At 38.3% G+C, this 14,932-nt stretch overlaps 1 protein-coding gene across 1 annotated transcript; it reads right to left on the reverse strand.

Annotated features, from left to right (window-relative positions):
* Positions 1-2,372: 2,372 nt before the first annotated feature.
* Positions 2,373-3,323, reverse strand: OR52A24 (olfactory receptor family 52 subfamily A member 24). Its single transcript, NM_001389792.1, has one exon. The coding sequence runs from the start codon at positions 3,321-3,323 to the stop codon at positions 2,373-2,375; it is 951 nt and encodes a 316-aa protein (NP_001376721.1).
* Positions 3,324-14,932: the final 11,609 nt, after the last annotated feature.

Raw genomic sequence — 14,932 nt, forward strand, 5'->3', positions numbered from 1 at the left:
TGAGTGCTGAAGAATTGATGCTTTTGAACTGTGGTGTTGGAGAAGACTCTTGAGAATCCCTTGGACTACAAGGAGATCCAACCGGTCCATTCTAAAGGAGATCAGTCCTGGGTGTTCATTGGAAGGAATGATGCTAAGGCTGAAACTCCAGTACTTTGGCACCTCATGCAAAGAGTTGACTCATTGGAAAAGACCCTGATGCTGGGAGGGATTGAGGGCAGGAGGAGAAGGGGGCGACAGAGGATGAGATGACTGGATGGCATCACCGACTTGATGGACATGAGTTTGAGTGAACTCCGGGAGTTGGTGATGGACAGGGAGGCCTGGCGTGCTGCAGTTCATGGGGTCGCAAAGAGTCAGACACACCTGAGCAACTGAACTGAACTGCAACACAGTATTTAAGTCTATAACTATATTTCCTTTCAATAAAGTATGAATAGAAAGCACTTCAACATAATAAAAAAGACATTTGTGACAAACCCACAGGTAACACACTCCATAGTGAGAAACTGAAAGTCATTCATGTAAGAACAAGAACAAGATAAGGATGTCCACTCTTGGCACTCCTAGTAAACAAAATATTGGAAGTCCTAGCCAGAGCAACTAGGCGAGAAGAAGAAATAAAGTTCATTCATATTGGAAAGAAGTGGAACAGTCACTATTTGTGGGTGACATGATTTTATACATAAATTACTCTATCTACTTCACCATGATGTATGAATATAGTAACATTTAAGAATACAAATTGGATGTTTAAAAATTTGTTGCATTTCTGTATGCTAACAGTGCCTTAGCAGAAATAGAAATTAAAACAACAACCCTATTAGCAGTCTCAACAAAAATAATAAAATGAGTTTGGGAATACATGTAACCAAGGAGGTAAAAGACCTGTACAGACAGTTTTGAAAGAAATTGATGAATACACAAATAAATGGAAAGGCATTCTGTGTTCATGGCTTGGGAGAATTAACACTGTCAAACGTCCTTATCACCTAAAGCCATCTACATATTCAGTATTATTCCTATCAAACTCCAAGGAATATTTTTCACAGAAATAAAACAAAAAAAAAATCTAAAGTTTATATGGAATAAGAAAAGAACCATTATCCATAATATCCAGCTATCTCATTTCTGGGTATTTACTGGGAAACAAAATTAACAAGAAAACCATTTGAAAAAGTATACGTATACTCCGAGCTAATTTAGGTAAAATCTTGGGTAAACATATTTCTCATTACTCATGACCGTTATGCATGACCACTTTGAGCTTACTTCCCCTATCTGTAAAGTGAAGGATTTGGTCTTCTTTGTCATCAAAAACCTTAACCTGCACTGGCATAACTGTCTACAAATATATGAGCTAATCGTGAATGCTTCACACACAGAGACAGAGCCAGAGTAAGAGCCTTCCATGAACAAGTGTGATGGAAGTCATATGTGTGTGTGTATATATATATATATATGTGTGTGTGTGTGTGTATGTCATATGTGTATATATATATATATATATACATATATATGTATATATATGTCATATGTGTATATATATATAAATATATATAAACATAAGGATTCTATATATATATATATATATAGAATATGTATAATCTCCTCTTATAGAATTAGTTGTTTCTTCTTCAGATATAGTTATAGAACTTGCTTTTACCTAAAAAATATTGCTAATATATCATATCATAGGTCAAAACAAGTATATTAAATGTGCAGTTTTTTATATTTACTTAATGCTTCCATTAACTTCAGTTATAACTCTATTACACATTTTAGTATGATTTTAATATTTTAATAATATAAATATGCTTACATTGCTTAATATTATAAATATAAAATATAAATATGTTTCAATGTATAAGGTATAAGTAGACTTAATGTTCAACACATAATTGCAGAACAAAGAACCTTAGGGCCTTAAATACAATAATAATGATGATAATAAGTATATTTATAAACAACAGCATAGATTTTGTTCCATACACAATATATTATAATTCATTACACTGATATTTTTACACAGTAGCATTGATGCAACTTCATATTTTTAAACAGAAGAAGCAAAAAAGTATTAATATTTAGTTGCACTTTTAAAAGAAGTCCTTCAAATTTATTTAATTAAAAACAAAGTCTTCATAATTTCTTCTTCTGTGTTATCTACTGGCTAAATGTATGCTCCAAGTAATTCTGTATCCATACAAGTGAAATTATTGGAATAGGAATCAGAGCTTCAGTGTTGCAAATGTAAAATCTAGAGCTCTCTATTTCAGGAAACCAATGAACAAAAGAAAGCAAACAATCACACTAAAAATTAGTGTTTCTCAGACTGAATTTGTATTATTTGAAATAAGATAGATGAGAGGTCAAGATGCATCCTTCAAGTGAAAAATCTTGGACACTCGATCTCGAATCTGTTTGGTCTTTACACCATAAACAATAGGATTGAGAAAAGGTGGGACGAGCAGGTAAAGATTGGACAGAAGAATGTGAATGTAAGATGGAATATGGAACCCAAATCTGTGTGTAAAGGAGGAGAAGAAACCCAGGAGATAAAACACAAGGAAGACGCAAATGTGGGCAATGCAAGTGTTAAAAGCTTTGAGTCTAGCTTCCTTTTGAGGCAGTTTGAAAACAGTTATAAATATTCGAATGTAAGAGAGTGTGATGAAGATTATGTCAAATCCAAGTATAATGAAAGCCACAAAAAGACCATAAATCTTGTTGATTCGAGTATCTTCTGCTGCCAGCTTCACAATGGCCATGTGCTCACAGAATGAATGGGAGACCACAGTGGTCCGATAGTGTTTCAGCCAGCATTTGATGAGGATGAGACACAGAGCTATAAGGACACCTGCTCTGAGTGTCACTCCAACCCCAATCTGAGTGAGGAGTTTGTGGGTAAAAATAGCTGCATGTCTCAGAGGGTCACAGATTGCCACATAGCGGTCCAAGGCCATGGCCAGCAGAACACCTGACTCAGTACACTGGAAGGTATGGATGAGCCACATCTGAAAGAGACAGGCATCAAAATATATTTCTGCTGAATGGAACCAGAATATCCCTAACAGTTTTGGTAGGATACAGGTACTGAGAGCAATGTCTGTCACTCCAAGCATTGCCAGGAAGAGATACATGGGTTCATGGAGGCCGCGCTCAGATTTGATGATGACCAAGATTAGGAAATTTCCAAATAGAGCAATGATGTACATGGCACAGAAGGGAATGCCAATCCAGAACTGCACAGACTCCAGGCCAGGGATCCCAATCAGTGTCAGCACTGAGGGCATGAAGACTGTACCATTGAGCTGGAGCATGTTGGCTTGGAACTGCCGGGTTTAGAGAGTCTGATTCAAGATGGCAGTTTGTATTGACTGTCTTTCTTATTTTCTGTTTTTACCTAAATTCATATTGTCAGTGGTTAAATGTGGTTTAAAATGGCATTTTGAAAGACATATTCATTTTTTTTAATGTAACAATTTAATTTGTCCAGGAATACAGATACAGTCTCCCTGGTTGATGTATCTCAAATTTCTGCTTCTGTTTTCTATTTCTCTCTCTCATTTTCTGTTACATATATAGAAACATATACACTCTCAGAGGCATACAAACACTCACCATAGAGAGAAGAAGCACTCCTTCTAGTCAATGTGAATTCTTCTGGTTTTTGCATAATTAGTTAAACACTATCTCATTGAATGCAGTTTGTTCTGCTAAGCTAACAAGTTCTGAGAACATAAATTCTGTGTAACATAACTGGTTTTTTTTGTTTGTTTGTTTTTCAATCAAAGAACTTATAATTCATTTGGACAGTCTAGTAGAAGTAAAATAATAGTAATGATAATAACAGACTTTTAGAAGTTGCTCTAGATCTTGGGAAAATAAGTTATAAAGTGGCATAGTCAAAGAAGACATAGGCAATGATCTAAATGTGGCAATTATATAAGACAATTAGTATGCTAAGTACACATATGTTACATATAAGGTTGTAACAAGTATTTAGAATCTGTCTTTATCCCCAAGTTGGAACCTAGGTAAATTTTTTAAGAAATATGGAAAAAAATAGGTATTTTAGAGACAATAACATAAAATGTAACATGACAATAAAGAAATAAGGCAAACTTATATTGGGATAAAATGTGATACATGAATCACATGCAAGTTTATTTTTGCAAATTTAAACTGGGAAAATTTTTACCTGATTCAATGATATCCAAAGATGGAAAGCTGCTATGATTATTTCTCAAGTTATCAAAATCTGAACAATTAATATTACCTGTATTTCAAATATATACCAAAATTTATTTTATCAATATTATTCTAGGAAAATAAATCAGAAAGTATCAAAACCATGAACATAAAACTTAAAATATACTATATATTGAATAAGTAACTATATTTGTTCAGTGGAATTCAGTTTATCATGTGATTCCCAATGAGAAATAACCAGTTTTAATATATTTATTACAAACCACCTTTGGACACTATCATAGAGCTCTGTTTTCTGTCTGCTCCATTCATTCTATTATGGAAGTGATTTGCTGTTGTTCTAATCATTAAGTCGTAAGTCATATCTGACTCTTTTGCGACCTTTTGGAGTGTAGCGCACCAGGTGCCTCTGTACACGAGATTTCCCAAGCAAGAATACTGGAGTGGGTTGCCATTATCTTCTCTAGAGGATCCTCCCATCCCAGGAATCAAACCTGCATCTCCTTCATTGGCAGGTGGATCCTTTACACTGAGCCACCAGGGAAGTCCATGAAAATATTAGTGTATGTTATGAAAGATATTTGCTGGCAATTTCCATATGTAAGCATTATTTAAATTCCTTGGAGGTTTATTTTTTTTCTCACAGATTGAAAATAGGCACATCATTCATATCACTGTTTCTCCAAATATTTCCTAGAACCCTGAAAATCAACCCAGTATGACATTTACCTTCTACTCATACTGGTTGATCACAGATTCTCTTCTTCCAGTAGGATTGTGCAGAAGTATCTGCAGCATCATAGAAATCCACTTGTAAATGAGCCCAAAATGCAGTCTATTATTACAGTATTCCCTTAGTCCCTTAGACCTGCAATTCAAATGCTTATTTGCTTGCTTTTCTAAATCATTACCTAACTTTGTTGAGGAAGGAATACAAGAATCTCTCTGGCCATTTCTCTGTCCCTCATTAAGCTTTCATTTTCAATTGCCTATACACTCACAAAAGTTTAATACAAGGCCCATATTGTCTTAGTTTACCATTTCTGCTTTTACTACCTTTTCCTGATTCACATTCTTCTCAAACTTTATATTCATGGTGTAACATATTAGCTACACCTTTTACCCTGACACAATCTCCCTGCTTCTGGGGTTTGCATGGGGTTTGCAGAGAGCTGGAAACAACTGAAGTGACTGAGCTCAGTACAGCTCATTATCATTCCTTTACCTTTTCTCTGGTAAATTGCATATATATAAATAAACCTATCGGAGAAGGCAATGGCACCCCACTCCAGTACTCTTGCCTGGAAAATCCCATGGATGGAGGAGCCTGGTAGGCTGCAGTCCATGGGGCCGCTAGGAGTCGGACATGACTGAGCGACTTCACTTTCACTTTTCACTTTCATGCATTGGAGAAGGAAATGGCAACCCACTCCAGTGTTCTTGCCTGGAGAATCCCAGGGATGGGGGAGCCTGGTGGGCTGCCTTCTATGGGGTCACACAGAGTCGGACATGACTGAAGTGACTTAGCATAGCATATATATATATATATATATATATATATATATACAGGTTTATCAGTTTTCCCTCAAAACATGTATTTTAATCATGCATTAATTTAGCAGTTATTTCCCTTATGATAAAATATATTTCAGGTTTATACACATTTGTTTTAATAGGTGCTGTGATCTCATTGTGAAATATGCTATAATCCTAAATGAATCCCCATGACTTGCTATATATTTTAAATCAATTTAAGTGATTTTTAAACCATTGTCATGAGACTTTGTCTCCATTATTCTTGAAAGTTCATATGTTTGAAGAAAATTCAAAATTATACTCTGTCCAATTACAATGAACTTTTTAAAGGACTCTTCTATGTTGATTATTTGTTCAGTGCTTAAAACTATTTTATCTTTAAAATAAAAATTTTGTTTCTATAAACACAGTCTATCTTTCATTTTTCCTTCAGTCTCAAGACACTCTTCTCCTTTGTTGCTTTTTCTGACTCCCTTTATTTTGTTGATGCCCTGAATTCCATTGAAACCCATATTCTTCCCCATGGTTCTTTTTCTTCTCATTATATATGGCTCTCTACCCAGACATTCTCTCCAACCTCAGAATTTCACTTACAACTGACTACGACTAAATAAATAATCATACTTCAATAAATCTAACCTGAACACAGGATACATACGCTTAACCACCTCGTAAGCAGCTCCACAGGCTTCCATGGTGGCTCAGAACATAAAGAATCTGCCTGCAATGCAGGAAAGCCAAGTTGATCCCTGGGTCGGGAAGATCCCCTGAAGAAGGAAATGGTTACCCACTATGGTATTCTTGCCTGGAGAATTCCATGGCGACAAGAGCCTTGCCAGCCACAGTCCATGGGGGTTGCAAAGAGTTGGACGCTACTGAGAGACTAAATGTTCATGCAAGGAGTTTCAAGTTGGTGAAGTCTATTTCAGGGATCAGGGAGAAGATAAATTGGATTTGGTCTTTAAATTCAATTATCTTTATTTGATCCAGCTTTGCCTGTCCTGTAGTCAATATACTTCAATAGGATTTACACAAAGGTCTTTTATTATACATAATTACATACAGGAGGAAAACCCCCCTCAGTTCCTCTAGAAGAAAACTGGAAAACTATTCATTCCATCAGACATTTAGTGACTAAATGCTTAGCAATAAGAGAAACAATTTTCATATATATATTAATAGTAAGCTTATTTTAATAATCATCCTAACAAATTTGTCAGCTATAATGAAATACATGCTAGAATTCTGCAAACTAATTTAGAATTCTATTTGTACTTACTAGGCTTTCCTCCGCTTGTTATATTTCCTTTAGATTTCCTCCTACCATTTCTTTGTCTTTCCCATCAGACAAATACCATTGATTATTAAACATTCATCCCAAGCATTACCTCCTCTAGGAAGAGTCTCATGATATTCTATTTAAAATTCAAAAGTATTTGTTTCTGGCCTCAACATGTGACTATTTATTGAAAAATCTAGGAGAAATGCAATAGTATTTTATTTTCCTCAAATATGTTTAATATCAAAAATGTGCCAAACAATACATTTGCAAATTCATTTGCCCTGTTTTCAGATGTATATCTGTAAGGAGAATGGGATGAATTAGGAAAGGTAAATAACTAGTCAAAGAAAAATATTAGGAATCTAATTACCTTAGTATATAAGTTTCCTCTGTTTTTATTTCAGTATTATTTTTAATACATAAGGTAGGACATATACTTGCTTTAGTTGAAGATATAAAGAAATTCATCAGGGGTAAGAAGGGGAAAGAAATGTGAAAAATGCTAACCTGACCAAGAGGAACTCAGTACTATTTATTATTCTCCTCATGTCTTAGGTGAAATCCTGACAACTAAAGTATTTATTATTCTCTTCTTGTGATTTCATCAGAAAATCTCTTTATACATATTTATAGAGTCCAATTTCCCACAGTCTCCTTAGATCCTTTCTCTGTGTAGATCTCAGAGGCACCTAGAAGAACACATACTCACAAGCTCAATTCTTCAGCCTTCTTATATGTATGTACTGGGATGGTAATATAATTGCACACGCAGTTATAAAGAAACTGTTTCCAGTGAGACAAACAAAGGACACATATTATATCAGCAGTTCAACAAGGGCATGATGTAATTCTCCTGAGGAATGGGGTTAATAACAAATCATAAACAATAGAGTAATTTTTCCAGCTTTCAATGGCTTCTAAATGCATGAATATTGGACAAAGTAGTAAGTGTCAATTCTAGGACTCTATTTCAAGTATATTCTGAGACTCATAATTTCATCTCACAAGGCTGAGAGAAGTGAAAATAGTGATAAGAGCTGACCCTAATACTTTTGAAATCTTTAGGAGATTCCATGGATTTTTTTTTAATGCATATAAATTTCTTATTTCTAGAAACCACCTTGGTGGTAGTCAATTTTGACCAGTCAATATTAGGTAACTCCCACTATACAAGATCAGCTACCCAACATGTCAAATAAATGGGGACTTACAGGCATTTTTTAAAAATTAAACTTTCAGTTCAGTTCATTTCAGTTCAGTCACTCAGTTGTGTCTGACTTTTTGTGACCTCATGAATCGTGGCACGCCAGACCTCCCTGTCCACCACCAACTCACGGAGTTTACCCAAACTCATGTTCATCGAGTCAGTGATGCCATCCAGACATCTCATCCTCTGTCATCCTCTTTTCATCCTGCCCCCAATCCCTCCCAGCATCAGGGTCTTTTCCAATGAGTCAACACTTCGCATGAGGTGGACAAAGTATTGGAGTTTAAGCCTCAGCATCAGTCCTTCCAGTGAACACCCAGGACTGATCTCCTTTAGGATGGACTGGTTGGTTCTCCTCGCAGTCCAAGGGACTCTCAAGAGTCTTTTCCAGCACCACAGTTCAAAAGAATCAATTCTTCAGCTCTCAGCTTTCTTCACAGTCCAACTCTCACATCCATACATGACCACTGGAAAAACCATAGCCTTGAATAGATGGACCTTTGTTGGCAACATAATATCTCTGCTTTTTAATATGCTATCTAGGTTGGTCATAACTTTCCTTCCAAGGAGTTAGTCAACTTAGCATAGTTCAAAGTCTTAGCACGTGTTTGCTTGAGTCCTTCAAGAATACATCCGGCAAAGTCGCTCTAATCCCACCTTCCGTTAGCCATGTTATCATCTCAGTCTGGTACTGTTAGGGGATCTGCTTGGCTTCCAGTAGGAAGGCGGGCTATTTCATGTTCCCTCTTTCCCCTTGTCTCACGTTCAAGCCATTCATCTCCAAAAGTAGTAGCTTCCTCCAAAATTCAAGCTTTTTGAGTCAGGGGTCAGTGTTTGTCCCAAGACATACATGACATCTCTCCAAGTAAGCTCATAAAGTACAGTTAGTCCCATAAAGGTTTCTATGTACTTTTGGATCCTCTAAATAGTCTCAACTGCAATTGGTACTGTTAGGTAGTTAGAATAGGAAAAAGGAGTCCAAAATGTCAATGGCTAAAAGACAAAGAAAGGAAAAAACCCACGAAAACTGAACAAAAGAAAACCCATGGACCAGAGTGAGAACTTCAGGTGAAATAAACTCCTCTCCTTTTTGGCCAGCCCAATTCGCATAGGGCAGGCTCAAGGCATGGAGGAGACAAATACACAAAAGGAGGAAGCCAAGATGGACTGAGGCCTATCCTCTGGGGTTGGCCCACCCTCACAGCTCGAGGGTATACTATCCTTTGCTCAATAAAACTGAGTTGTAACCAAGCTGTAACACTCGTCTGCCATTTTGAATCTTTGTTGTGGTGAGACGGTGAAGAAATTACACACTCATCCAACAGTACTGTTTTAATTTTTACCAAGCCTGAGGCAGCCCCTCCTGGAAGAGTGCCCTGATTCTCAGCCTGTTCAGTTGGAAACCCCAGACACAGGAGCAAAGTAAGAAGTAAGAGGATAGGAAAGAGCCGAAGGTTTCACACCCAAGTCTGGTATGTCTCGCAGACAGATAAAGAACAACACATATGGCACTTCTATCCATTTGTCTTGTTTTCTACAGAACTGATCTAATTATAAAACAGTACTGTAATTGAGAAATCCTTCAAACTGCCAGCATTCACCATCTTCCAAAGGATATTGCAGACATTCAGTATCACAGAAGATCAGGTGTGTCTTTCTTAAATTCTGGGGATCAAACTTGTCCCAGATTTTTTAAAATACATTTTAAAAGAGTGGTTCTGGAACTGCTTGTGCCCATCTGTAAGAGAAAAAAGTGGCATCCACAGCCACAACTTCTTTCCACCAGAGGCGTCCCTCCCTGTTCTAGTTGGGGGTGTAGACAAATTTTCCACCAAAGCTTTCCTTCCCTGGTCAGACTTAATCTGTCCCTTACTGATGCAGGCACCTTACTCGTCCCTCCCAGTTCTACCAGGGAGGTGGGGTGGAGATGCACCAGGGGTAGATCTGATGTCATCCCAAAGTGATTTATTTCCTTACCACCAAGGCCTTTGATTTCATTTGTCCTTTTCCTTTGATGCCACCCAGGGTGTAACAGTAGTTTCCTGGAATATTTCCCACGCTGGGCCTACCAGGGGAAGCATCCATCTCATGTGTGCCTATGCACATTCCTGAGTATAGTCCTGAATGGAGTAAAAGCAATGAGTCATAAAGAGGCAAACAACAACCAAGATGTCCCTCCTGAGCTCCACCACGCTAGTGTATGTGACAGCAAAAGAGGTGGTGGAGGGTCAGTCAGTGAGGAAAAGGTGATTTTTGTCCCTGAACTATTAGGGCCAATCCTTATAGTTTATTTCTACAGATTCCACAAAACGAATGTCTAAGGAGTTGAGACAAAAGCCACCAGAGAGCCTCCTCTGGTCCACTAAGAGCTAGCGATACCAGCAGAAGCAGCGCATTGCACTTTCAATCTGGCCAAATCCTGCAATTCGCTATCTGTGTCCTCAGAAACCTCATGGTCATCAGCAGTGTTTTTATCCCTATAGATTTGAGGCACAGCCATGACAAAGACTCACTTTCAGGTTGCTGGCCCCTGAGGTAGGCAGCCAGGAGAGTGACTTCTAGCCTGAGAGATGTTCCTAGAGCTAGAGTTCCGCCTCGCTTCCAAACATGCTCATGTAACTTTCAGCTCCTAGCAAGGCTAGGTGCTTCCATACATGGGGTCTAAGTAAAAGTACATATAACAGCATGGATCACAAGTCCCTTGAAAGTCTATGATCCGACAGATTAGGTTAGTAGTTCTAATTCCCCACTCAATTACAAAATGGTTAAAAAGACCAGGAAAAGATGACTGAGAAAGGAAAGTTTGGTCCACATGCTTTGCCCATTTCTGGCCACTCCCCTCACAGGGACGTTGGGTATCTCTTGGTATTGGCAGGTTGGTATAAACCCCTGACAAGGCTCTCCTTTCTGGGGCTGTCTTCAGTCATTATGAGGCTCCGTGAAACCACAAAGCAGGGCTCATCACTTGCTTCATGCAGGGCATGTCATTCATTCACATAAGCACACTGGAGAGTTAGTAAAGTAAAGCAGAAGGCATGTATACTGAGAAAGCAGAGAGACTAGAGCTCTGAGTGTTCTTACCTTGTCCTGAAGATCCCAGATGAGCCCCCAAGATGATAGCTTATGGTGAACGATGTCGGAATTGTGATCTCCAAAGAAGATTTAACTTCAGGACCAGGGACCAGGCTTGATCACTCAAGAGCTTTTGTGTAGCAGAGTTTTATTAAAATATGAAAAGGGACAGAGAATGCTTCTGACATAGACATAAAAAGGGGGCTGGAGAGTGCCCCCCTTGCTAGTCTTAGCAAGGGAGCTATATACTTCTTTAATTGGTTATTATAATAAATCAAAAGAATGTCTCAAGGTTGTAAAGATTTTTACTAGACACGCTCCCACAAGTTACATTTTAAGGTGACAGGGTTAGAAGTAACACTAGAAAGATCTTGCCAGACCCACTTCCATAATATACATTTTAAAATAAGAAGAATATTCAGAAGGTTTTCAGGAAGGAGAAACTGTCCTCAAGCAGGATACATTGTTGCTATAGAATCCTTAGTACAGAGTTTAAATTGAGTTGTTTTGTTGTGTAATCACCAGCTTCAGACTTAAAGAAAAAAAGTTTTATGTGACTAAGACTAAGGAATGTAGAAGGAGAAAAAAAAAAAAGACCTTTGTCCTTTCCTCCTCCTTGAGAATTCCAGACCGCTATCTCCTCTTCAAGAGCCCCAGGCCCCTTTCTCTTCCTCAGGGACCATGGGCTTCTTATTAAACTGACTCTCAAAACCTTCATAAATGAGTTTAGACTTTATCTTAAGAGACACAAAAGGCTATTGAACAACTTGATTTAATATATTGTTTCTTACTGGAAAGTCACATTTTTTTCCAAGACACATTGCACAGTATATATCGATTCACCTGAAATTTCAGTAAAATTCTTAGTAATTTTGGAAGAAGAAACACACCTTAGAAATAACTAAAAAGTTTGAATACCAACTTCAAGTTCTATTTCAACCTAGGCTTCAATTTCATCTTCTTCCAATGGGAATTCTAACAAGCCCCCGATCTATAAAAGCTGGTGCTTACTGAATGATTTTTCTGGATAAAAACTTCAGGGCTATATCATTTCATTTAGTTATTTATTATCTCCAGCACACAAATGTGGAAAGAAATACAGAGAGAAAATAAAGTGATCCAGGTTACTTGTTTGGAAATTTTAGAATGTTCATTTGAATCCTGGTTCTTAGATATTACGTGTTGAAACCCCGTATGATAACTTTCATGTGTCTGCATGGGAAGGGCTTTTTGAACAAAAATTAATTGCAAACTGTGTTGAAGGGCAAAACATACAAATGAAAGGATGACGGATAAGTCATGGTCAGGAGCTAAGGGAGGGAGATGTGGCTTATTAGACAATCAGGACTGTGAACTATATTTATCAATAGGTAGAATTAAGAATTAGCTTCTCTATCCTGGTGAGGCAGCAGGATTGGGGCAGAGGATCTGTGTAGCTCATGGTTTGGGGCAGAATCAGGCAAGACTGTGCCCTGAATTCACTAGTTAGATGAAGGTTACCAGTTTTGCTCTGCAGATGGGGCTGTGTTCTCTGACCAAGTGCCACTGTAAGCAGGGCTTTTGGATGGCCTATGCAGCTACCTATGATCTCTGGTGAGGTTTCTTGGTCAGGCAGACTGAACGTTGTTTTCACCACTGTGTGGGGTTGTGAATTAGTTTCCTTGCCAGAGAACAACTGACAAACCAGCTCCAAGCCAGATATTAGTCACTGCTGCTGCTGCTAAGTCACCTCAGTCATGTCTGACTCTGTGAGATCCCATAGATGGCAGCCCACCAGGCTCCCCCATCCCTAGGATTCTCTAGGCAAGAACACTGGAATGGGTTGCCATTTCCTTCTCCAATGCATGAAAGTGAAAAGTCAAAGTGAAGTCGCTCAGTTATGTCTGACTCTTAGCGACCCCATGGACTGCAGCCCACCAGGCTCCTCCATCCATGGGATTTTCCAGGTAAGAGTACTAAGGAAATGCAAATGCAAACCACAAAATAACTTACATCTACTAGAATGGCTAAATTTAACAGACAGAAAATGAGTGGTGATGTGATTCTGGAGAAATGTCAACCATCGGATGTTGTTGTTAGGAACGTAAATATTGCAGCAGCTTTGGGAAATAGTTTCATGGTTTCTCAAACTGACAAAATAGATTTATCATTTGGTCTACTTTTATGAAACTGCTCCATCTGTTCACCAATACACAGTTATTAAGTTTTACTCACATATCTAAAATAATAATTGTATTTGTTATCATATTCCCATTCTCAAATCAGTACTTTGAGGCCACCATCATTTCTCTATTATGCTTTTGCCACAGGGCCTAAACTAAACTCTTTTCCTGAAGATTTTATGAGGAACAAAAATGCCACCAGTTCAGTTCAGTTCAGTCACTCAGTCATGTCCAACTCTTTGCGACCCCATAAACCACAGCCCACCAGACCTCCCTGTCCATCATCAACTCCCAGAGTTTACCCAAACTCATGTCCATGGAGTCAGTGATGTCATCCAACCATCTCATCCTCTGTCGTCCCCTTCTCCTCCTGCCCCCAATCTTTCCCGGCATCAGGGTCTTTTCAAATGAGTCAACTTTTCGCATGAGGTGGCCAAAGAATTGGAGTTTCAGCTTCAACATTAGTCCCTCCATAGAGCACCCAGGATTGATCTCCTTTAGGATGGACTGGTTGGATCTCCTTGCAGTCCAAGGGACTCTCAAGACTTTTCTCCAACACCACAGTTCAAAAGCATCAAAAATGCCATAGAGAAATCCTAAAAATAAGATGCTTACTCCTTGGAAGAAAGGTTATGACCAACTTAGATAGCATGTTGAAAAGCAGAGACATTACTTTGCCAACAAAGGTCCATCTAGTCAAGGCTATGGTTTTTCCAGTGGTCATGTATGGATGTGAGAGTTGGACTGTGAAGAAGGCTGAGCACCGAAGAATTGATGCTTTTGAACTGTGGTGTTGGAGAAGACTCTTGAGAGTCCCTTGGACTGCAAGGAGAGCCAACCAGTCCATTCTAAAGAAGATCAGTCCTGGGTGTTCTTTGGAAGGAATGATGCTAAAGCTGAAACTCCAATACTTTGGCCACCTCATGCAAAGAGTTGACTCATTGTAAAAGTCTCTGATGCTGGGAGGGATTGGAGGCAGGAGGAAAAGGGGACGACAGATGGTGAGATGGCTGGATGGCATCACCGACTCGATGGACATGAGTTTGAGTGAACTACGGGAGATGGTGATGGACAGGGAGGCCTGGCATGCTGCGATTCATGGGGTTGCAAAGAGTCAGAATTGACTGAGCAACTGAACTGAACTGAACTGAATAATAAAATATTTAGTGAAAATGTAGAATAATGAGTCTTTTTGCAATAACATTATATCTTAATAGCATAAAAGGAAATTAAGACAATCTTTGCAACATAGGGGTTATAAATTTTTTATCCCCAAATCCTTTAATAATTGTTCATTAGGTCACTAGTGGGGAAATATTTAGATTAGAGGAAAGGCTCTGCATAGTCCATGAGGTCACAAGGAATCGGACATGACTTTCACTTTCACTTTTCTCTTCTCTTGTACGACACAAACTTGACCATCACAGTCCAATTATTTTGTAGAATGTCCCTAAGTGA

This window comes from Bos taurus, chromosome 15 (assembly GCF_002263795.3).
Source record: "Bos taurus isolate L1 Dominette 01449 registration number 42190680 breed Hereford chromosome 15, ARS-UCD2.0, whole genome shotgun sequence".
NCBI lineage: Eukaryota > Metazoa > Chordata > Mammalia > Artiodactyla > Bovidae > Bos > Bos taurus.

Bases quoted from the DNA above. Each gene is read 5' to 3' on its own strand.
- OR52A24 (NM_001389792.1), bottom strand. From the start codon at position 3,323: ATGCTCCAGCTCAATGGTACAGTCTTCATGCCCTCAGTGCTGACACTG.